Below are 25,159 nucleotides of genomic sequence, written 5' to 3' on the forward strand. Positions count from 1 at the left end.
CCAGAACTACCGCCGCTTTAGGAGGCTGCACGAAGCCGACAGTCTAGACCCGCGGCTCACGTCCGTGGGGAGCAGGATGAGGCGAGGAAGAGCTAGCCACTGCGGAAAACCGCGTTGTCTTTTTAGTCACGCGGCGATACCCTGGAATTCAAGCTGTTCAGCGTCACAAACGACGCAGTGGAAGAATCGTAGATTTAGGTCATGGGCCTAGAGCCCGCTCCTTTCGCTACGCCTCTCCGCAGCTCAGAGCAGGGCGACCTCTACACAGCGTCCAGCTCTGCTCCGTTGACGGCCTGCTCCCGAGCGCAGCTCCGCTTCCGGAAGCGCCGCAGGGCCCGGGCGGGAGTTGGAGCGTGGCCCGGAGGAGGGACAAGGCAGACTAGGGGCGTGGCGGGACGTGAAGGTGGGGCTAGCGCGGAGGTGGGCGGGCCAGGGGCGTGGTACGACAGGGTAAGGGGCGTGGTGGAGGGGCAGAGCTTGGGAGGGGCGGGGCGGAGTGGAACCTGGCGGGGATTCGGAGGCGGGGCGGGGCGGGGCGGGAACCCGGCTAGTCACGCTGCGGCTGCGCGGCGCGGCTCCTCGCAGTTAGCCCGGGCGGGCGCGGCAGCGGTGGTGGCGGTGACGGCGGCGGCGGCGGCGGAGGCGGTAGCGCGGGCCGGGATGCGGCGCTACCTGCGGGTTGTAGGGCTGTGCCTGGCCTGCGGCTTCTGCTCGCTGCTGTACGCCTTCAGCCAGCTCGCAGTGTCCTTGGAGGAAGGAGCGGCCGGAGGTCGCAGGCCGCAGGCCGCGGCGATGGGTTCCTGGCTGGCGGACGGCGGACGCGGCCCCGGGAGAGGCGCGGGCAGCGCGGGCTTTGACCGGCCGGGCAGGTACGGGCCGCAGTGTGTGGCGCTGGGATCTGTGAGTCCGCGGGCGGGACGCGCCTCTTTTAGAACCGAGAACTTTCTGTTTGGCCTTAGACCCTGTCTAGAGCAGTTAGAAATTGAATTAACTTGCCACTTTCTAAAAGGTTCGTTGGGAGTAAGTGATGACCCACAAAAATCCCGGTTACACTGTGGCTAGAGGGAATTCCCTCCTGTTTCCATGGAGTTGAAGCTGAGCTATTTAAGAATCAGGCTGGCGCCCTTGTTGAGTCCCCACCTCCCAGGTGTCTAAATTTTCATCAGAAATCTTAGCATTTTCATCAGCAGTCGCAGTGTTTAGATAAATCTGGCCGTGGCATAAAGTGATCTATGATTTTTGTTTTGGAAATACTCGGCTTATCAGGAAACTTGGAGGAAGTTGAGAGCGATGCTTTATTTGCTCATATTTTATGGGAGGGGTGGGATGAAGATTTCATTTTTTAAAAATTGGGTATTTATAGCACACCATAATGATTTGGTGGATTTGCATAAATCCCTGCCAGGGTTCGAATTGTGAAATTTAATGGAAAACTGTTGTGGCAGTGTACTTAACAATCCGAGTGTTTCGCACTGCCTTCAGGATACCTGTATTTTTGGGCACGTATTGAAGAGTAGAAGACAGGGAAATTAAAAAGTACCCTCTTTGAGCATTTGTGTGCCATCCAGAGAGAAGGGAGGTACAAAGGAAAAGCAGCATGGGGATTGTGATTTGATCGTAGTCAGAGGAATGTGGGATCTGGGTATATCCTTAGATACCATTCGCCACATCTTTAAAAAAGTATTAATTGCCCAGAATTACAGAACAGGAATTTCTTGGGGGGAAAAAATCTTTCCAACTCCATAAAGTAAAACATATTGAATGGTAAGACTAGTATTTCAGAGAAATCTTTTCTCAATTAGTGTATACGGTTTGAAACAATTATTTCAAGCCAGGTTTTGTGTCCTACACCTGTATTCTCAGCACTCAGGAGGTAAGGCAGGAGGATGGCAAAGATGGCAAGTTCAGTGCCAGCCTGGTTTTCATAATGAGTTCCAGGCCAGCTTGAGCTACATAGTGAGATCCAGGTTCAGCAGACCCAGGGCTGGCTATGTACCCCAGTGGTGAAGGATTTGCCTGGCCAGGTGCTGACTTCCTTCCCTCCAGGGTTTTAGTACACAGAGAATGCATAAGTTTTAGTCATACAAACTTGTGTTCTCATGCTCTCACCGGTGCAGGTTTCCTTGATCACATTGTTACTTTATTGTGTATTAATTTCTTTACTGTAAAATGTAGATAATAAATTTTCAGCTACATTGGGATATAATTGACAAATAAAAGTTGTGTGTATTGAATATTAGCAACTGGATATTTGGATGCCCGTTCAGAAATGATTGTCATTTCCCTCCCTCCTCCTCATATTAGCGAGACATCAAGTTCCCTTTGCTGAGTACTGGAGACCCTGGTGGGATAGACTGAGAATTAAACACTGGAGAGAGCGAGGGCTTTTGAGTCATGGACTTAACCTTTGACACACACTGGCTCTGGACTTCCTCATTAGATATGGACTGTTTGTGAGAACTGAATGAGTAGTTGCATAGATTGCATAGTATGGTACCTGGCACTGTAGCTGATGTTTTAATTTTAAAAGTTAAGTCCTCCGCTCCCCCTTTTTTCTTTATTTTCTCTTTCTTTCTTTCTTTCTTTCTAATTTTTTCTTTACTTTGGGGAAAGTTCTGTTCCCTGGACTCCAGTAAGAAACCTGCTAAACTAGAATGCCTGACAGTGAAGTCCAGACATCTGTGTTTTAAACATGGGGTATTATTAAGATGCAAATAAATACTGAGATCCCCTGATACAGTTGAGAGATAGATTTAATCATTATTTTTGCAATACTGTTTCGTCCTTCTTCCCTGAATCTGATTTTGAAGAGGAGGGGAGTTGGGGCACTGAACACGGGAGAAAGTTGAAATACCTAGGTAAGCCCCTTACTCTGCCTCGTTAATGAGGCCTCCAGCACCAGTGCCATACTGTATTCCAGTTTATTGAACAACATAGTGGCATCTACGTCACATCTTTGTTGAGTGATGTCTGGGCTGCTATAGCAAAACTTCTGTGTTGCTTGGAAACAACAGGAGTCCATTGTTTTTTATACCTTCTTGCTGTGTTCTCTCATAGCCAGGCAGGTCCAGAGCCTCTCTCTTCTCCATGGACAGTAATGTCTATGTTCTAATCACCTACCAAAGGCCTGGGTACCCACGACATTAATGATCGTTATCACATCAAAGATCAGAATTTTTTGGTGGGGTGGGAGCATACAAAAACAGTCCACGTACTTAGCATAATCCTGATCCATAATATTTAATAAAAAGTAGTAATTAATATGTACCCTTGGAGATACTCATTTGACTAAGAAGTATACTTTTGGCTTAGAGATTTTTTGTTTTTCTTTTTCTTTTTTCTTTTTTGGTATTTTGAGGTAGAGTTTCTTTTTGTAGCCTTGACTGTCCTAGAACTTGCAATCTGAGTGCTGGGATTAAAGGTATCCAATGGCCTAGAGATTTTATTTTAAATATTAAATACTGTTACCTATGTCATGACTGTTGGAATTCTTTTCTCTGAATAATAACTTCAGTTTTGTTTGGAAAATGTATGTTGCGTGAATTTAAAGCTTTTTGTTTTCAGGTTAGCTTTTTTTTTCTTTTCCTTTTTTTATCTTTATTATGAACTTTGTTCCAGAGTTCCTCCTCCCACACATTTTTTAGAAAAGCATTTAACACCATAATCTAGATTTGTTTTTTGTCAGGGGAAGAGAGTGCTCTGTGATCACTCTTTGAGATGATTGTGCAGTTGTTTCAGTACCATCTGCTTGTGACACTACCCTTTCCTCACTTTCTGAGTGATTATGAAATTAGAGACCCAAGACCCAGGGAAGATCTGGTAGAGAGCTAGAAGTTAGACACACAGCAGTTGCAAGTGAGTTGCCCAGGCAGATGTAAATCCCGCTAATTTCCCCGTAGTCTGAGAATACTCTCCTCTGACATGCTCCAATTGTGGTCTCTTGTATGTCCCAGGCGCCCGTGGCTTGAGATCGTATTGTTGCCTTGTAGCCCCGCACTCAGCCTTCCACATTCTTACAGTGGATTGCTTGAAGTTTTCCTTGACTCTTTATAGAGAAAGAAAAACTTATGTTGTATACAGATTTTACAGAAGTCTTGTGATTATTATGGACATTGTGAAATGAAAAATAAAACCCCACCTTTTTTAATTTAATAAAATACAGAAGACTGTTATATCCTGCGTGACTTGGTCCTGGAAACCTGACTGGCACAGTGAGGGAACCAAGAAAGGGCAGGCATGTGGCCACGTGGACAGAAAGGCTGATGGAGTGCTGCCACAGCACAGGGGAGTTATCTGGGAGCCGTGTCTGGAGTAGAGAATTCATAGGCTGTAAACGTCAGGAAGAAGCTGCAGTCGGTAGTTTTTGCACATCCTGGTCAGTACATCTACACTGTAAGTCATCACACTGGGGCCAGAGGAAGGAGCCTCATGGGAGCGGGGGTGGGGCTTGAGGGGGAGAGGCTTCATGGGTCCCATGGGTCTGAGGCATCAGGTCCTTGATGTGTCCTGTGGATGATTCACATGCACTGAGGATGTGTCTGCTCATCTTCACTCAGGGCCTGCCTACTCGGGAGACATCTTGGATTTAATCCGCTCCCAGTTTGAGAGGTGTTGATGTGGAGAGCTTTGGTTGGTTGTGTCTTTGGCAGGGTCTCACTAGAACCCACACTGGTCTTCAACTCCTAGACTCACACCCTCTGTTTCAGCCTCCCAAGTAGCTCGTACCACACTGTTTTGTTTTGAACCCTGGCGCTGTCCTGGAACTCAGGGAGATCCACTGCCTCTGCCTTTTAATGCTGGGATTAAAGAATCACACTGCCAGCCATCCATCCTGGCTTTATGCTTTTTTAAATTAAAAAATAAAACATTTTTTTAAAGATGCATTTATTCTTATTTTATGTGCGTGAATGGTTTGCCTGCGTGTGTGTTTGTGTAGCACATGTATGCCTGGTGCTCTCAGGCCAGAAAGGGGGTTAGATCCTCTGAAAATTTAGCTAAGATGGACCCAGTCCTTTGGAAGAGCAGCCTGTGCTTTTAACCATTGAGTCATCTCTCCAGCGCCTTGTATTTTTTTTTTTTTTTTTTGAGACAGGGTTTCTTTGTAGCTTATGCTGGCCTTAAACTTAGTCTTTCCCCTCGGCTTTCCAAGTGCTAGGATCGCAGGTGTGTGCTGCAGTCCAGAGTATACTTTTTGAAAAATTTGTAATTACTGACAATTTTGAAAAGGTGTCTTTTAAAAAAAATTTATTTTATGCATATGAGTGCTCTATCTGCATGTATGCCTTTATGCCAGAAGAGGGCATCAGGTCCCACAATAGATGGCAGTGAGCCAACATGTGGGTGCTGGGAATCAAACTGAAGACCTCTGAAGAGCAGCTAGTGCTTCTAACTACTGAACCATCTCTCCAGCCCCGAAATGTGTCTTATTCTAAATTAGTTTTCTTTTGAGAAGAAAAATTTTTTTTCTTTTTGTTTATTTGAGATAGGGTTTCTCTTTGTAGCATTGGAGCCTGTCCTGGAACTAGTTGTGTAGACCAGGCTGGCCTTGAATTCACAGAGATCCTCCTGCCTCTACCTCCCAAGTGCTAGGATTAACGACGTGTGCCACCATTGCCTGGTGAGAAAATTTTTGTTCTGAAATAAATGCTAATTCTTGGTAAGTTTAGAGATACCCTATGCATCTTTCACCCAGCTCCTAGTAGTAACATCTTACATTAGAGTGAGTTTCTTTATATCCAGAAGATAAATCAGTGTAGGATAATATTAATGCCCGAAAGTTGACGTTGTAGTCTCCAAGAACTCATCCAGATACCATGTTTTGCACAGTTCTCTCTCTGTCTCTGTCTCTGTCTCTCTCAGTGTGATTATGTAGTTTGGAGCATTTTAATTACATATATAAATTCCTGTGACCTGTGCCACCCCTTGATTTGTTTGCTTATATTCAGAACCTAAAGCTTTGTGTATGAAACCTTAGGTAACTTGGTAACAAGGCCCAACACGCACACTCAGGGACGTCCCTGTGTCACTGATAACATAGCTACTTCCCTCGCAGTCTCACCATATGCTGGTTGTTTAGAGTTGCTGCTTTGAGGGTTGAACATCTATGTACCTTTTTGAGTAGTAAAAACTGGGTAACCCCCATTATTTTTCAAGATTTTGAATCTTATTCTGAGTGTGGGCAGGACAGTCTTCAGATTGCTCATGTACCTTTATTTATTGAATCTAATAACACTGTAGTCTTCAGAAACACACTTTTATTTCCCTTCTTCCCTCCCACAGGGTTTTGCTCTATAGCTTATGCTTGCCTCAGCCTCTTGAATGCTGGGATTACAGGTGTTTGCTACTATCCCTGACCTAAAAAGCTGTTTTTCACAAGTGGGAGGGAGAGTGGATATTTGAAATGAAGACACAGTGTATCTCTGGTGTTTTGTTTTCTCTGGATTCGTCTTCATTTCTGTGTATATGTGTGAGTGTTTGCATGTGTGTGCAGGTCAGAGGATAATAGATCCCCTGGAGCTGGAGTTTTAGGCAGTTTGAGCTGCCTGATATGGGTGCTGAGAACCAAACTCTGTCCTCTGCAAGAGCAGCCAAACCTCTTTTCCTTGTCTTTGTAGTGTGTGTGTGTGTGTGTGTGTGTGTGTGTGTGTACACCAGAGGTTGTCTTCTCTTAATCACCGTATTTCTGAGACAAGTCTCACTGATCCTGGAGCTAGACTGGCTGGACAGCAAGTCCAGGGGTCATCCTGTCTCTACCCATAGCACTGGGGTCACAGGTGTTCTGTGACACTGGATTTTTATGTAGGTGCTGGGCATCTCAACCTAGTCCTTGTTTGTTTCTCAAGCACTTTACTGAATGAACTGTCTCCTTAGCCCCCCAGTAAAGAATTTTAACTCTTGTCTGTATACTGTGTTTCCCAACATGGCATTACAATCAAGAAAGAGCCTGACTCTTCCCATCCAGATATGTATGCATTAGTTTTTAGAGTTTAATGACTGCCCGACAAAGATCCCATACCCATGAGTCACTCCATTCCTTAGTCCTGTAACCCTTGACTTCCACAGATCTGTTGTCTTCATAAGTTCGCTTATCCTGGTATTTTCCATAAATGAATCATACCAAGTGTGAACTTTGAGTTTGGCCTCTTTCATTTAGGTTGTGTTTTTAGGGTTCATCTGTAGCATGTATACTATTGGTATTTTATTAAATGGATCTAACACATTTGTTTATTGATAAGCATTTGGGTAGTTTTCTGCTGTTTGGCTGTTATGAATAATAGTTCTATTTATGAACATCTATTTATATTTACTTTTGTTGTTGTTTTGGGGACAAAGTGTCACAGCTAAGCCTGGCCTCAAGTTTATTGTATAGCCTAGGATGACCTCTGTCTCAACACTCCCTGGCCATATACATCTTTCCTGTGGACATAGGTGTTTTTAGTGCTGTTGAGTATTAGGGGTGGAAGTTGTGGGCTGTGGTTGCTCAAACATTAGCTTTTTTTTTAAAAAAAAAACAAACGTGTGTGTGTGTGTGTGTGTGTGTGCGTGCGCACTGTAGTGACTGTGGAGGTGACAGGACAACCTATAGCAAATTCTTTTTTTCCATCATGTGGGTTCCAGAGATTGAGCTGCCTGCAGAGCCATCTTGCTGGTCTCTAAATTTATACTTTAAAGGGGAATTTTGGCTTCTGTCACTCTTTATTGCTTTTTCTAACATCTCCAAGCTTCTCTGCAGTTTATAAATTAACAATAAACAGTAACAGTTTCTTAACCACTGCAGGTCTGTGCCTGTCACTCTGCATTAGACATCTCATTTTAAAACTAAGGTGAAGAAGCTGTCCTTACCTTATGTTCAGTCTCCTGTAGAAGTTGAGTGAGAAAGCTGGGGTTGGAAGTCAGTGGTAGAATATTTGCCTATCATGCTCCAGGCCCTAGGATAAGTCGCTTACAACATGTTATTTTGGCCAAAGCAAGTAACTTCAGGCCAGAGTCAATGAATAATGAAATACAGCTTCCCTTTAGAGGGAGGAAAGTTAATGGAGGCAAGTAGGACTCACTTACGTTAGTTCAGGGTGTGAGATGGGTGAATATGAGCATTGAGGTCGTTTTCCTAATGCTTCTGATTCAGGAGAAGGCCCGGCAGGGCTAATTGATATGGGGTGGTCTTTTTAGGGCCCCCAAGAAAAGTCTAAGAATACAGTGCAGGTGAAGTGCGTATAGTGTCGCGATCCCACAGAGGGCCTAGTGAAGGACAGGCTGAATCAGTTCAGAGTCGGTGTATTTATGTCATTTCTTTGTAGTCATCCGAGCTTATGAACAAATGACCTGGCTTTAATTTGATATTTTACTAGAAAGGTATTGCCAAAGGATAGAGTAAGAGTAGAGAATGGATTGGCCCTGTGCTCTAGAGTAATAGGGAGGGAAATGAGTACAGGAGGGAGCCTGCGTGCACCTAGAGGTTGTCTGACAGGAGAGGAGGATTGCCATTTAGAGTGTCAGTTTCAAGTGATGACCAGGTCCAGCCAGGATTTCCTGGTTTAGCTCAGAGGAGTTGGGGTACAAGTTAGTGGTGTTGGAGAACTGTGGAACTATTGGAACTATTCTACATTGCAGTATCCAAGGTGATACTTTCTCATTCCCTACTAGACAAGTGTGATTGTGCCTGCTTTACTCCCTGTGTTTTTTTCTAGTGTTTTGCCAGTGTATCTGATCATTCAGTTGGTAATTTATTGAATAAACAGGGAGAGAATTAAGAACTTGGTGTGGATAGGAGGAAGGTGGCCCAGATGCCAATGTTGACTGGAAGAGTACCCAGTAGGCTGCTGGTCCATGCAAGTGCTGCAGCAGGTCAGCTTTTCACAGAACTGGCATTTAATGCTGGCTTCTGACAGCAAGCCCAGCTTGGGTTGCTGCCTTACACCCACTCATGTTATTTCTCCAAACACCTTGGGTGTCTTACAGTGCGTATCCTTGAGTTCAACGGTCCAAGAAACATGGACCTACTTTTTGGGTGAAGTAAAATAAATTCTACTTACCTCATGGTAGGAGTGCCCTAGAATTTATGACCTTAGTCTACTGAACTTTGATTCTCCAGTTCAGCACCAGCAAAATCCAGAGACCTTGGTGTATCTCAAAGATTTAGAAGATTTAAGTTTAATTAGGCTGCCAAGTGCCTACAACAGTCTTGAATTCAACTCTCAAGTCTGTGGCCCTGCCTTCTGTCATCTTTAAGTCATCCCTTGGGATGTAGCAGGCTATTGTAACTGTAACACTGAGGAGCGGCCCTTGACTTAGAAACTCTTGTGGCTAGCGTGTGTGGACAGTTTGAGGAAGCCCCTTCTGCTTACATGGGTGTTTACTTGAAGCTACTCAGGCTTGAGCAGTGTCAGCAGCTTCTCTGGGTTTGTCAACATGTATGTCACCTTTTCCTACTGAGATATTTGTGGTCAATTTTTTTTTTGTATCTCAACTATGGCTTTCTGGCTGCCCTCGAACTCACAGAGATTGCCTGACTCTGCCTCCCAAGTACTGAGATAAGAGGTATGCACCCCTTTACCTGGCAGGCAGATATCTTAAAAGTATGGGTAGTGATGATATACAAATATTAGCGGTGATGAGTGATTTGTTAGGCTTTGAAAAGTTTTAAATTGTTCTTAGTAACCATGGATCCATTGAAACATCCAAACTTAAGAATCTAAATTGTGTTGGGTGTGAGCACACACCTTTAATCTCAGCACACTGGAGGCAGAGGCAGGTGCATCTGTGTGAAATAGCAAGGTCTAGGCCATCTTGGACTACATAGTGAGACCCTGTTTCCAAAAAGAAAGAAAGAAAAAGAAAGGAAGGAAAGAAGATTTTAAGTTGTTACTGTATATAAGCAGCATTTATTATATGAACAACTTTATTGGTAACTTTTGTGGGGATGAATGGGTGCAAGGAACAATATCTATACCTTATGCATATATGGCAAGCCAGTGGTACTACCTTTTTTTTTTTTCTTTTTTTTTTTAGTTTTTCGAGACAGGGTTTCTCTGTGGTTTTGGAGCCTGTCCTGGAACTAGCTCTTGTAGACCAGGCTGGTCTGGAACTCACAGAGATCCGCCTGCCTCTGCCTCCCAAGTGCTGGGATTAAAGGCGTGCGCCACCACTGCCCGGCTGCAAAATATATATTTATTATGCATACAGTGTTCTGCCTGTATGTCTTCCTGAAGGCCAAAGGGCACCAGATCTCATTATGGGTGGTTATGAGCCACCACATGGTTGCTGAGAATTGAACTCAGGACCTCTGGAAGAGCAGTCTTAACATCTGAGCCATCTCTTTAGCCCCAGTGGTAGTACTTTTGATGAAAAATTCTTTTGTGGGGCCTAGAACTAAAGAGTCCCTGCCTCAGCCTCTGGAGTGCTAAGGATTCCAGACTTGTGCGTCCACACCGTCGTTCCTCCTGTGTCCTTGCTTGCTATGCCATGTTCACTCAGATTTGGCTTTGAGGCCTGGTTACATTTCCAGCCACCATGGCTTCTGCTGATGCTTGATTAACCAGGTAGAGAGGACAGGATCCTTGGTCTGCATTTCTAGTAAGGGGTCTTAGGACTAAGCAGATTTAGGAAATAACGCACAATCGTGTGTTGTGTAAATAGCGTAAAAGCTGCAGCAGAAAATGGTATTGTTGTACCCAGCTTGACAAAATAATATTTATTGAACAACTGAGATTTCCGTTTTCATTTCTCTTTTACCCTGTTGTGTAGTTTGGCAGGAGAAATAGAATAATAGGGTTAGTCCCCCCCGCCCCCCCCCCCCCCCCCGCCAAGAACAAAGGTACATGCTAGGTGTTGATTGTAAGTAAGCTGTGTTAAAATGATACTGAAAATGTCTTTATCCAAAAGTTTGTTGTTAGGCTTAACTGGATGTGCAAGCACTTGAATTTGAAAGACGTATATGTATTTTGTTAGGATACCTCTGAGTTTGGCTGCCTATAAGAACTGTTATATTTTAAACACAAATAATTATCCCTAGTAGGGTACAAACAAAGTTTCTAATCAAGAGATAAGCATTACTGTTGGGTGCACATTTACTTTCCTGACTAATCTTTTCAAAAATTAAAACACTCAACTTTGTAGGCATTGATGTGTCTCTCAAAGGAAAAGCAAATAACAACATAGCTTTGCCCAGTGACTTTAGAGTCCCAGTGCTGTAGCTTATGTAGTAGATAGAGAATCTCCTAGGCAGTATGTAAAAACTTACCAGTCAGACCCTGGTCCCATCGTCTGTTTCATCATTAGTCTGGTGTGCATTCTTCAAGAGAGAGCACGACGCCTTCTGGCTGAGGGCTCCTGCTTTGCATCACGGATCATAGAAATTTATGGAAATTCAGACTAGGAGTTTTGCAAGTCTGAAATTTCCTAGAGTTTTGATATTAGAGTAGCAACCTCGAGTTGACTCCACGGAGGGCAAAGCTCTGTGGTGCTGAGTGGGATGTCCTAGTCAGTGACGTGGTGCAGAAGGCCTTCGGGTAGTGAGCGGGTGTCAGATGGTTGCTTTGGAAGGAAATGACCGTGAAAAACATTTTTGCAACGTGACACTTTTCCATTTTTTACCTCCTTCCTTAAGCAAGCCCACATCTCGCTTTTGTAGTGTATCGAAACAGAGTGTAGGCTGAAGCAGCCGTGACTGTCCTCACAATGCCTGCTTTTCAGCTTGAAACACATAGAAGTAGTTCAGGTTGATTAGTTTGAATGTATTTAATGATCTTTCCCTCCCATTACACCTGTATTTGTGACATACTACTTTTGTGGTAAATAGAATATGTGGGTGAAATGATTTTCTAGGATAGTATGCACAGTCTGTGAAGAAAAAGATAAGATGTATTAATGCCTTACATATGTCAGAGTGGAAGAGGTTTTAGTGTATCCAGAGAGTTCCTGACCACAAAAATGTATAGTTGTAGGACATTCTACCTAATCAGTGGTCTGAAGGTTTTATTTCAAACAGTGTGCCCTAAGTAAAGAAATCAGTTTTTTAAAAATGCTTTGATTTTCCATAGCAATTGGATTTGCAGTTTCGTGCTGTAAACTGGAACTTGAAGTTAATGTGTTAATCAGTCAACTCCTTGGTAGTGCGCAGTCTGAATACTCACCCAGGACTGTTATTTCTTCTCACCGTCAGGTGTAAAGATCTCTCTCTCTGTTACTGGAATCACTATTGGATGCTGCCCTCTGATGTTTGTGGAATGAACTGCTTTTGGGAAGCGGCTTTTAGGTAGGCCCTTAATATTTAATTGGTAGATCAGAGTAGGTAAGACTAGGTAGGAGATGATCAAACCTTTCACTGTAATAAAACATAACTGTTTATTTTCCTATAATTTAGTATCATATAACTAAATAATTGATATACTGCTTGGGTTTTCTATTCTTTTATCTCCTAGTATTACTAATTTTAATACATATTATATGAAAATGGTCTAAATTTTTTTCTAAATGTCATTAAGCTGTAAGTTTTAGGAGAATATATGATTGACCTTTACTAATAAATTGATAAGTAGGTATGATTAGTTTGCTTTCTGTTGCTATGATAAAGCAATCTGACTAAACACAGCTTGGGAGGAAAGGGTTGCTTGGTTTACACTTTCAGGTCACAGTCCACTCCTGTGGGAAGTCAGGAGGAACCATGGAGGGATGCTATTTGCTGGCTTGCGTTCTTGCTTGCTCAGCTCCCTTCATTATAGAATCTAGGCCCACCTACCTCATGCCTACAGTGTTCTGGGTCCTACCACTTAAGTCATGGAGACAGTCTTCCCAAACATGCTTATGTTCCATTCTGATCTAGGAGGTTCTTCTCTCAGGTAACTCTTAAGCTGTGTTAAGTTGACAATCAGGCTTACTTAAGATAAGATGATACAAGGCTTCCCCTAGACATTTACAGATAACATGCACATTCTGTATGTATGTGTGCATATGCATTCATGTGTGTGTTTACACACATATGTTTGTCAGTTACCAAATTTAAAGGTAGGGGCTTTAATACTGGGTATTAAATGCCTAGTGTTTAAGTCCTGGGGCTGATGGATGGTTCATCTGGATGGGGCTGATGGATGGTTCATCTGGATGGGGCTGGATGGGGCTGATGGATGGTTCACTTGCTGCCAAGCCTGCCAGAGGAAGATTGTACAATGATGCTTTGGCCTCCATGTGTATACTGTGTGCATATCCGCCCTAAACAAAATGTCCTGAAACCAAAAAGCTAGTATACTAAAAACACATTTTGTAGGGGATGAGACAGCCAAGGAAAGACTATGTTAGCTTTAGCCTAGAGGCTTGTAGGGATGCAGAGGATAAGAACATCCTTACTGGAGGAGTAAAAGAAAAGACATTATTTACTGCCTTTTAAAGTCACTGTGTGATGAAGATTTTGGACTGGGGCCTGTGCTGCTCTTGCCTTCAGGAAGAGAATCAAGTGTTGTAGGCAGTTGCTCTCCTGAGACAGTAGTGGTGGAGAATGTGGGAATGACCTAATGTGCCTTTCTCAAGAGCAAAAACAGTTCAAATGTTTTTGCAGTATCTTTATGGTTAATTTAAATTCTCAAGTCTGTTTGCCAGTGACCATGCCGATTACCACATTTTTTTTTAACAATTAAAAAAATTATAATTGCATCATTTCCTGCTCTGTACCACCCCTCCTAGCTGCCCGCCCCTCACTCTCCCCTCAAATTTATGGCCTCTTTTTCTTTACACACACATACACACACGCACACACATACACACGTATGTATGTATGTATGTATGTATACACCCTACTGAGTCCACTGAGTAACTTGTATGCATATGTTTTCAGAAATGACTACTTAGTACTGGAGAACCAACTAGAGGGCTCATCCCTGGGGAAGACTTAATTCTTCCCCTTTCAGCAGTTCTTTATTGCCTGAAATACAAGCTGCAATTTTGTTTTGTTTTGTTTTGTTTTGTTTTGTTTTTTTGAGACAGGATTTCTCTGTAGCTTTTGGATGTCCTGGAACTCTCTCTGTAGACTAGACTGGCCTTGATCTCACAGAGATCCACCTGCCTCTGCCTTCTGAGTGCTGGTATTAAAGGCGTGCACCACCACCTCCTGGCAACAAGCTGCATTCTTAATATTTATAATAGTATACATAAAGTATCAAATTCTCAAATATGCATCCTAGAAGCAAATGGCAAGGGTACGTTGATATCAGGTTTTCTCTCTGTGTGACAGATATCCATGTGTTGGTCCCAGGCTGTATTTGGCTTATAGGCTCATGTAGTCTCCATGTTTCAGCCTTTCAAGTAGCTGGAGTCTGCAGTGGTAACACTAGGCTTTTGAATTTGAGATTTTAAGTCATACTCCTCTTTTACACTTTCTGCTTGTAATATTGTATCTGTTTATACCAAGTGAATACAAAAATAAAAACCATTTTGCATTATGTATCATTATCATTCTGTAATATATCTTAAACTCAGTTTCTTTTTTCTTTTCCTTTTTTTTTTTTTAATGTATACAAGTGTGCTTAATGCTCACAAAGGCCAGATGATAGGGTGTCAGATCCCTTTGAACTGGAGTTACGGGTGGTCATGAGCTATCTAATATGGGTGATGAAAATGAGCAGACGCTTCAAACTGCTGAGCCATTTCTCCAGCCCTTAAACTCACTTTCTTACGTAGAACTAAATCTCCCTCTTTCAGTGACCCTTTATCAGACAGACAGCAGAAGTGACAGATGCCTGTTTTAGTTTTGTGTGTGTTCCGTGATTCTGCATGCAGGTGTACGTGTTCTGCCGTGGTAGAGGTCAGAGGGTAGTCTCGGGTGTTATGCTGTGTCATGGTGAGGTCAAAGAGTAGTCTCGGGTGTTGGTCCTCATCTTTTGCCTTGTTGATGCAGATTCTGCTGGTTTTCTACTGTATACAATGGAGACATTCTTGGATTCTCCTGTCTGCTTCCACAAGAGGAGGCTAAGACTCTCTCCTTGCACAGGGCCTCCAGGGATTGAACTCAGCTTAGCAGGTTTGCCTTCAGGCATGTTTACCCACTGATCCATTCTACTGGCCCCCATCTTTTGTGACATGATAGTTTGGTTTTGCAGAATGATCCTTAGTTTGATTTGCCTGGGTCCTCATAAATGGATTAAGGATTTGGTGTCGCTTTTGGCTTTTGCTCATGGTGTCATAAGGGATCAGCTGGTGCCATAAACAGCATTGTTGGCTAAGTTTTATCACACGGTTAAGGCCCTGGACTTCCATTTCTGCTCTGTAGTAGTCTCTGTGTCCACTTTGAAATAGGTGTGGGAAATACCCTGGTTTTGGCAAAGTAATCATCATGGTGATTCTCTTACTCTGTATTTGTTGGCAGATTTGGAAGAGTTTTTCCCCTTCCCCTTTTATTTAGGTTTACTCATGGATTCAATTTTTGATTTTTATTATGTTGATCATTAGTGTCATATGTTTTTGATTTTTTGTTGGTGGTTTTGGAGACTGAACCAGAGTGAGCTGGGCAGGAGCTTTAGCACTGAGGTACATTCCAGCTCTTCCTTTCTTTGTGAGCCTCGGGCTCCTCGAGTATAAGAGGGCATTGGAAATGAGAGAGGATCTGTGGAAGACCCTCAGCCACTGCTCAAGCAAGGAAAGGCATGACCTTGCTTAGGGCCTTAAGAGGCGCTAGTGCACTGAGTTTGGGAAGGCCTCTACAGTGATGGCAAATTGCCTAAACCTCCCCACAGAGTTTACAGATTCCCCTCTGTCTTAGTGTCATTTCCTGTTGCTGTGATAAAATGTCCCCGCATAAACAATTTAAAGGAGAAAGGGCTTATTTGGCTTCCAAATTCCAGGTTATGATCTGTTGTGGGAGGTCAGGATGTGAGAACCTGCCCCACACCCAGTCAAGAATAGACAGCGGTGAATTAATGTGTTCATGCCAGTGCTTGGCTTGTTCTCACCTTCTTACTGAGCCCGGGGCCCAGTTAGTATGCTGCCATATTAGGGTGGGTCTTCCCAGGTCAGTAAACCCAGGTAAGAAACTATCACAGGGCATGCCCCAGGCAGCCTACCCTAGACAGTTTTCCTCATTGAGACTTTCTTCCTTTTCATGGTATATCCTGTCAAGTTGACAGTCAAAATCAACCATTACAGTTCAGACAACCTTCTAGTCAGTAGCTTACAACACAGTAATTTTAGCTGTCCCTAGAATTACTTGAGGTGAAGTTGGAAGGATCGTTGATAAAAACTCAAGCTGGGTGGGAAGCCTGCCGGAGGGAGCCTGCAGCACAGTCTGATACCTTTGAAGTCCAGGGTGACTAAGCTGCTGCCTCTCTTTGTGGGTGTCTGAGGGGTCCTGCTGGGCATCAGGACCGTGTGCCTAGCTCCCACTTGACGCCATTCTGAGAGGTGTCTTTCCCTCTCCTCACAGCAGATAGCGCTGTGCTTCCCACTTAAGTTATGCTTTAGTGAATTATAAGAGCACTCTGGTGTTCTTTGGATTATCTAAAGATTTCTTGTTGTCAGGTGGGAAAGTAGATGTGATTTCAAAATTCTTTTGGGGTAAGATTTCTTTTTTATCTCTGCAGGGATTTTAGTTAAGATAAAGCACAATTTAGCAAACAGTGATGAAGAATCTTAACGTTCATTCATTTGGGCCAGAATGACTGGAATAGCTGTTTCCACATGAATGCTTAGGAAACTTTAGTCACCAATTCCTGCCATCTAGAAGCTTGCTTAAGATTTCTTCTAATCTTCTGCAGTTGTCCTTTCTGTCCTTGGTGTTGAGGGGTCAGGAACCATCTTCCCATCCACAGGCTGATGTTCTAATGAAGACTTTTTTAAAAACCATTGTGAGCAATAGGATCTGAATACAATTAACAGGAAGATGGGATAGAATTCTCTAGAATTGTGTGCCTTGAATATCTTCGCTGTTTTGAGATAAACTAAATTCATGTTTCCTTGTCAGAGTGTAATGGTACTCATACAGTTCCTATTAGGAATGTTGGCAGATAAGAGGGAAGGGATTAAGGGGACAGATAGGGGAGAAGGCACCACTCCCGTCCAGTTCCTTCAGTAGAGCTCATGCCCACACCAGAGGGAGGAAAGGGCTCTCCAGCCTGCATACCACTGCCCTGTTAGAAGGGAGTTCCTGCCTAGGCAGAAAGGGGAACGGAGGAGATCTTTCCTTCCAGAAAGATACTTCAGTGTGTGTGAGTTCCTTTCAGAAATCTCTCCCTATCTTGGTGAGTACCTGAGCAAATTTCCTGTGATGAGCCTGGCTTATGACGGGATGTGACGTGGAAGTATTTGTGGATGAGTTGTGACTGACTTGTTTCATAATGATCTGATTGTGGGGTGTGGAAGGCATGTGAAGGGGCTTTAAAGGGAACTGGAAGAAGTTTCAATGAGGAACTACAGTTTTAAAATACTTGAATGGGGGCCTTCAGAGTACTTAGGCTTCCTTTCTTGACACCTGGTGCAGGAGATGAGTGAAGTCAATTCTACGTTCTTGGGAGAGTTGCCTCATGAGGTGTGTTGCTTGTGGAAAACTGGTGGAGAGGAAGGCATACAATTGGATGATGGAGTCAATATTGTAATATTTTGCAGCTTGATATTTCTTTTGCATTTTTAAAAGAAGTTGTAAACTTCTGTTTTTAAATATGGTAAAAATACCATTTGGTAGTAATTACATGCTAACCTGTTGGAAATGCTCTCTTTGCTATTAGGTATAGTCTGAAAGCGCAGCCCACTGAGAAAATGCACCTTGCTGTTGTCGCCTGTGGTGAAAGGCTGGAGGAAACTGTGACCATGTTGAAGTCAGCTCTCATTTTCAGCATCAAGCCGCTGCAGGTGCATATTTTTGCTGAAGACCAACTACACGATAGCTTTAAAGACAGAGTAAGTACTTGACACACAGTAAGGACTTGAGATTTTACTATCAGATAGTCTGCTGTACCAGAACTGTCTGCTCGGCAGCCTTCCCTCTTAGGGAGGGAGCTCTCGAGTCCAGATACAGTGTAGAGGAAGATTGGATTTTGAACAAGAATAGGCAACCTAAGTCCCCTGACAAGTCTGAAGGTTTTATTTGCTTATGTTACGTGGTAGTTCTTCATCTTTGAAGGCATGTGTTTTTTTTTTTTTTGTTTAGTTTTTTTTTGTTTGTTTGTTTTTGTTTTTCGAGACAGGGTTTCTCTGTGGCTTTGGAGCCTGTCCTGGAACTAGCTCTTGTAGACCAGGCTGGTCTCGAACTCACAGAGATCCGCCTGCCTCTGCCTCCTGAGTGCTGGGATTAAAGGCGTGCGCCACCACCGCCCGGCTTCGTAGTTCTTCATCTTTAAGGAGGACTCTTATTTTTTTTTCTGGCTGTGGTCAAGCCATTTTCAATATAAGACTCTACCTCATGGTTTAAAATGGCCATTCAAACTCCAGCCACCACAACCATATTGTATCCAGTATAAGGAGAAGAAAGAGGAAGAAAGAAAAATGCTGTTTTCCTTTAAGGGTGTACTTTGCATTAATAGTTGAGACTTTTTTCTGTTTGGTATGAGTTTAGTCATTTGATTGTAGCTGGCTGTTAGATTTGAAAATAGACTATCCACTCAGGGCAGCCTTGGACCTGCTAACAACAGTTGCCCGTGAGGAATTAGGGGGTACGCAAAGAAAGATGACCTGCACCTCCTAGCTTTGTGTTCCCAGGGGTGGAGATGATACTTGTGTCTCTTATTCCATCCCACCCCACTCACCTCTCTGCTAAGTCATGCTTTCAAGCTGCTGTGGATGTCTGTGTTTGATCTAACTATGTATAAAGATTCTTTGTTTTCCAAGTTAAATTAGTTCATTTCCATGTTGAAGAAAAAATGCTGTTTGCAGCTTTTTAGTTTTTGGCCAAGAGCTTTAAATTCTATGTGGTATAAGTAGTGTGCTTACACTTTAAATTCTGCGAGGTGTAAGCAGTGTGTGTGCTTATACTTTAAAGTACTTGTAGTCATCTCTTTTGTACTCATCATCTTATTCTCTTTATCCAGATTGTTTCTGTATAATTTGCTTTTGTTTATGTTTTGTTGTTTTGAGACAGGTTTTCGACTGTGTGATCCAAGCTGTCCTTGAACTCCTGTTGATCCCCCTGCCCCAGTTTCATGAGTTCAGGGATTACATAGGCCTGAGGACCGCCCCAGCTCTATAACCTTTTCTAGTTAAACGTTTGGTTTTGATTTTGATGAAAGAATATATGATGGACCAAATTGTAAAATATTCCAATATTAAATGAAAAATGTCAAAGACTTCATTTTGAAGTAAATGTTGAAAAGATCTCTAAGTGATCTGTAAGTTGAAAGGGAAAATGAAATTATTGTTCTTTCAAAATAGTTAACAGGGACACCAAAGCAGGGTGTCACAAAAGTGCTCTTTAACTTTGTTGGAAGATACTTACGCTTTTTGAAGGACTTGAACATAGTTGTACGTCAAAGGGAGATTTCAGTTAGGCATAAACTCTACCCCATCTCCCCCTGGTCATTTCTGTTGGTGTAGACTCTACCCCATCTCCCCCTGGTCATTTCTGTTGGTGTAGACTCTACCCCATCTCCCCCCAGTCATTTCTCTTAGTGTAAGCTATACCCCATCTCCTCCTGGTCATTTCTGTGTGCTCTTGGGTAATTTGAACCAACAATTCTAAAGCTGGGCCTGTTGGCCTGTGCTCATCATTCCAGTTAATCAGGAGATTGAGGCAGGAGCCCGGGATTTGAGACTTGCTTCTGGAGAGTGACTGCTCCTTGTTTTATAGCTACGATAGCTAAGCCTGTCGGGATGATATGCTGTTAGAGCAACAGTGGTAAATTAAGTTTGTAACTGAGTCTGGACCAAGGCAGTACTTTGAAGTGAGTTTAAGACATTAAAGAGGAATACTCGTTATAGTTTTTTTTTTTTTAAAGTATTTTGAGGGTTGGAGAGATGGCTCAGAAGTTAAACAGCATTGCCTGCTCTTCCAAAGGTCCTGAGTTCAATTCCCAGCAACCACATGGTGGCTCACAACCATCCGTAATGAGGTCTGGTGCCCTCTTCTGGCCTGCAGGCATACATGCAGACCGAATATTGTATACATAATAAATATTATATATATATATATATATATGTATATATATTAGGTCTCTAATGGTTTTTTTAAATTGGCACTGGGTAAGTATTTACCAGAATAGTTTATTAGGAATACCAGGGCACATTTAAACTTTACAGAAGTGGACTAAACTGGTGATAGATTAGTTTGACACTTAATATAATTTTTTTTTTTTTGGTCTTTCGAGACAGGGTTTCTCTGTGGTTTTGGATTGGAGCCTGTCCTGGAACTAGCTCTTGTAGACCAGGCTGGTCTCGAACTCACAGAGATCCGCCTGCCTCTGCCTCCCAAGTGCTGGAATTAAAGGCGTGTGCCACCACCGCCCGGCTAATATAAATATTTTTGTATCATATACACTATAGTAATAAATTTGAGTGTTTCATTTTTCTGATTTTAATTTAAGATTGAGAAAATTCACATGGGTGAAATGAAGGGCAGTCAAATTTGGACTGTTAGGCTTAGCAACCTGTAAATGCAGTGCTCAGTCACTTTTTGAGATAGGATTTCTTGCTTGGCCTGGAATTCACTGTTTTAGACAGTTTGGCTGCTGAGGAAGCCCTGGTTGTTCTTCTGTCTCCTCTGCAGCATTGTGCTGGGGCCTGAACTCAGCTTCTCTGTGCTGTATGACTGATCCATCTCAGTGACCTTGAACACAGACTGCCTTAGATGAGACAGTAAAGTGTTTGTAGCATATCATTGAACTTTAAGATTTGAATCGGAAATGAAGGAAGTAATGGAAAAGAATCTTTTAACTGTGTAACATAAATGTGGTTGTAAGTTTTAGCATTTTTGTTTTGTAGCTGTTGGTTTACGATGTTACAGAGAAGGTTGAAAGTAAAACAAATCTATATTGGTTTATGATTTTAACTTTACTTCCTTATTGTATTTTTAGCTTGATAGCTGGTCATTTCTACAAAGATTTAACTATACTTTGTACCCTATCACCTTCCCGAGCGACAGCGCCGTGGAGTGGAAGAAGCTCTTTAAGCCCTGTGCTTCCCAGAGGCTGTTCTTGCCGGTGAGTTGTTTTCTCTCCCAGTATGTACTTTCTTTCTATTTTAAACTTGAAGCTTAGTTTTATACAATGATGTCTTGGTTAGTGTTCTATGGCTGTGAAGAGACATGTGTCCATGGCCGCTCTTATGAAGGAAAACAGTGATTGGGGCCAGCTGACAGGTTCAGAGGTTTCATCCTTTGTTGTCATGAAGGAAAGCACGCTGGCATACAGTCTGACCTGGTGCTGAAGAGGAAGGCAGCAGGAGGAGAGACACTGGTCCTGACTGGAACATTTGGAACTCAAAGCCCACCTCAGGAGACATTTTTTCCTCCAGGGCCACACCTCCAACTAGTGCACTCCCTGGTGACCAAGCATTCAAATCCATGCCTACAGGGGCATTTCATTTCACACTACCATAGAAGAGTTTCTGGATAATTACACTTACACCTCTTTAAGTAAACAAAGGTGCCTGTCAAACAAGAGAAGAAAGTTTCCGTAGAACAAGTCAGGGCTATAATAAAGACCAGAAGGGTGAAAAGTTTGGGGCTTTAGATTTAGCTCAGTGGTAGAGCTGATTCTCAACACCGAGAAACACAGAGGGTTTTTTTGTTTTGTTTTGTTTTTTGTTTGTTTTTTTTTTTTTTTGGTAATTTCTATTGAAACAGCGTTTCTTACACATAGTTGCTGTGGGCTGTTTTAGCCATGAGAAGAAATACTTACCAGGTCTTGGTAGGGTATGTGACCTGCAGGCCCCTGCTGAACCCACAGCTTGTCACTGATGACATTTCTGTGTTAGGCCAGTTTGCTTCCCTTTCCTAAGTGATCTTGAATCAGTTACCCAGCTATAAGGCAGGAGAGCTCAGAGACAGTGGGAGCCATTTGCTTACTAGAGCTCTTCTTTGGTGATTTTGGTAATAAACCCCAGGCTAAAGTTACCCGGAGTTTGAGTCGATTTCACTTAAAATTTAAAAACTACAGTAGTTTTTCCAGCTCTTAATGTTTAAAATTCTTACGGTATATTCAGTTTAAAAATAAATAAGAAATGCTTATGGTAATACAAATGCTGATGTTAAAAGTGTAAGTTTGCCAGGAGGAGTGGTGTACACCTTTAATCCCCGCATGTGAGTTAGGGGCAGGAGGGATCTTTGGGGTTTCAAGGCCAGCCTGGTTTACACAGAGAGATACAGACAGTCAGTGATACATAATAGACCTCATTTCCCAAAAAGTAAAATAAAAGACATAAGTTCCTGGAAAATATATGAATTATAGGGAAAAATCTTCAGTTGCTTGTTAAAGTGGTCAAAAACCACCCGAGTAAATTATGATTATAGTTTATCATGCCCAAGCATATCAATTATAAATTTAAGTTGTGATTATTTTCATTTGAATATTTTTTTAATGTTTATTGTTTTGCTTTGTTTTGTTTTCTTGGTGTGCGTGTGTGCGTGCATGCGTGTGTGTGTGTGTGTGTGTGTGTGTGTGTGTGTGTGTGTACATGTAGGTGCCTTTGGAGGCCAGAAAAGGACATTAGCTTCTCTGGGGCTGGAGTTGCAGGTGGTTGTGAGTTGCCACATCTGGGAACTGAATTGAAGCCCTCTGTGAGAACAGGAAGCAGTCTTAACTACTGAGTCATCTTTCCAGCCAGGCTGTTTGAGTTTTTTGTTTGTTTGTTTGTTTGTTTTGAAATGTCTCCTGCTTTAGGCTTGTCTCAAACTGTAGGTGATCCTCTTTCTTTAGCCTTCCATGTGCTGGGTCACAAGGCCAGCTTTCATGTTAGAATTCTGATAGTCACATTGGCTTCACAGAGATCTCTGAGGCTATACTTAAAAAATTTGGATCCTAGAATCTTTCTCAGTTTTTGCTTCTGCTGTTAAGAGACAAATGAGGAAAATCCTAAGATGTTTTAGACTTTTTAAGCTTTTAATATGAACCTTATTATTATCATCATTACTTGTTTGTTTATTATTCTAGATAGGGTCTCAATGTTTAGTCCTGGTTGATCTGGAACTCAATATGTAGATCTGGTTAGTCTTGAACTCAGGAACCCACCTGCCCCTACCTCCTGATTGCTGGAATTGAAGGTATGCACCCTGCCTGGCTTAATATGAATCTTACATTGAGTTTTCCCAGTGTCATGTCACAGCTATTTAATATGTAAGTATGGATAGTTTCTCCCAGTCAGCTTAAGTGTTGGGTGCACAGGAATAAACTGTGAAGATACAGGCTTCATGTTTTCATGGAGCTTATTGTTTGATTGGAGAGAGAACATTAGACAGGTATATGTTACTGAAAATAAAAGTTCAAGGAGAATTGTTTTGAGTGTGTACAGTCTTTTCTCTTACAGATTCTCCCCACCACTGAACTGTACTCAAAATCTTTTTACTTATGTTGATAGAATCTCTCCCAAATTACCCAAACTGGCCTTCAACTCAGAATCCTCTTATATCAGCCTCTTGAATACATGGTATGGGCTGTAGGGCCCATACCACCAGGCCTGGTTTTGAACTTGAAGTTCTAAGTGGTGTCTTTGTAGTCTTCTAAGAGTGCTAACCTGTAAGCAGATGTACATTCCGCACAGAAGCAGACTACTGATAAAAAAGCAAATCGTGGGCTAGTGTAATGTTCAGGGTCTATGATTCAGCATTCCTTGGGAGGCTGAGGCAGTAAGAGCCCAGGAAGCTCAAGTCTAGCCTGGGTTATATATTGGAGGCCAGGTGTATTAGTCTGGGTTAACTAGAGGAACAGAGCTGGTAGAGTAAATCTGTGTATATTAAAAAGAGATTTATTAGAGTGACGTATGCCTGTGATCTGGCAAGTCCAACAACGGCTGTCTACTGTTAGAAATACCAAGAATCAAGTAGCTGTTCAGTCAGGAAGGTTGGATGCCTCAGCTGGTCTTCAGTCTGCATTGGAATCCTCAAGAAGTGGGTTTTTAACACCAGTCGAGTTTTGCCTCCACAGCAGAATAGATAAACTTGCTAACAAGAGTGAACGCAAACAGGCAGAAACCCAAAAGGGTTTTTATTGTTTTTCTAGCTTTTCTAAAAATTGGTGAAAAAATTAGCAATGTACTAATTAGAAATGACATTTCAGAAAAAATTATCTTAAAACATTGTAAACTGACTTATTTCTTAGGTGTAATTTCTATTACTATGCTTTTATTAAAAAGATATATTTATAACTAATTCAAATATCTTTCCTCATAGCTAATCCTGAAAGAAATTGATTCACTACTCTATGTTGACACTGATATCCTTTTTTTACGACCTGTTGATGATATTTGGTCATTACTAAAGAAATTTAATTCCACACAAATCGCTGCGATGGCCCCCGAGCATGAGGAACCTCGAATAGGATGGTATAATCGCTTTGCTCGGCACCCGTACTACGGGAAGACCGGGGTGAACTCTGGAGTGATGCTGATGAACATGACACGGATGCGGAGGAAGTACTTTAAGGTAACTCGGTGCACGTGCAGGGTGGTTGATTACAGCTTCCCTTTCTCCTGGAACCATTTGTTTTCCTTAAGTCCAAAACTAATGTAGGGGCTGGAGAGACAGATACTCAGTGATTAAGAGCTCCTACATGGACAGTGATGAGGTTTTAGGATCTACAGTAGGCAGCTCACTATTGCCTGCCTGTAACTCCAGCTCCAGGGATCGGAGGCCCTCTTCTGTCTTCTGCAGGCACATACAAATACACATACACATAAGTAAAAATGAAGCAGATGTTTTTTTTTTTTTTTTTATGATTTTTCGAGACAGGGTTTCTCTGTGGCTTTGGAGCCTGTCCTGGAACTAGCTCTGTAGACCAGGCTGGTCTCGAACTCACAGAGATCCACCTGCCTCTGCCTCCCGAGTGCTGGGATTAAAGGCGTGCGCCACCATCGCCCGGCCTGAAGCAGATGTTTTAAAAAATACATAGATTTAAGGCTCGTACATAGTTGGCTCAGTTGTTAAGTATATCTGCTGTTCTCGCAGAGACCCAAATTCTGTCCCCAGCATCTGTGGCAGGCAGCTCACAACTGTAACTCTTAATTCCAGGGTATTTGATGCCTTTTCTGGTCTCTAAGGGCA

General features: G+C 42.6%; 1 protein-coding gene across 3 annotated transcripts in view; it reads left to right on the forward strand.

Annotated features, from left to right (window-relative positions):
- The first annotated feature begins 597 nt into the window (after nt 1-597).
- Gxylt1 (glucoside xylosyltransferase 1) overlaps nt 598-25,159 on the forward strand; it is a 39,684-nt gene continuing 15,122 nt past the window's right edge. The window contains exons 1-5 of one of the 3 annotated variants that reach the window (XM_041672175.1): nt 598-869; nt 12,161-12,253; nt 17,703-17,874; nt 20,979-21,104; nt 24,290-24,541. In XM_041672175.1, coding sequence (XP_041528109.1) covers nt 661-869; nt 12,161-12,253; nt 17,703-17,874; nt 20,979-21,104; nt 24,290-24,541 — 852 coding nt within the window. In that variant the 5' untranslated portion in view covers nt 598-660. The remainder of the gene's footprint in view (nt 870-12,160; nt 12,254-17,702; nt 17,875-20,978; nt 21,105-24,289; nt 24,542-25,159) is intronic. The other 2 variants (XM_041672176.1, XM_041672178.1) reach the window with 2 other exon arrangements.

The sequence above is a fragment of the Microtus oregoni genome, unplaced genomic scaffold (assembly GCF_018167655.1).
Source record: "Microtus oregoni isolate MIOR12 unplaced genomic scaffold, Mior012 000022F_ref0000154, whole genome shotgun sequence".
In the NCBI taxonomy this organism is placed as follows: Eukaryota; Metazoa; Chordata; class Mammalia; order Rodentia; family Cricetidae; genus Microtus; species Microtus oregoni.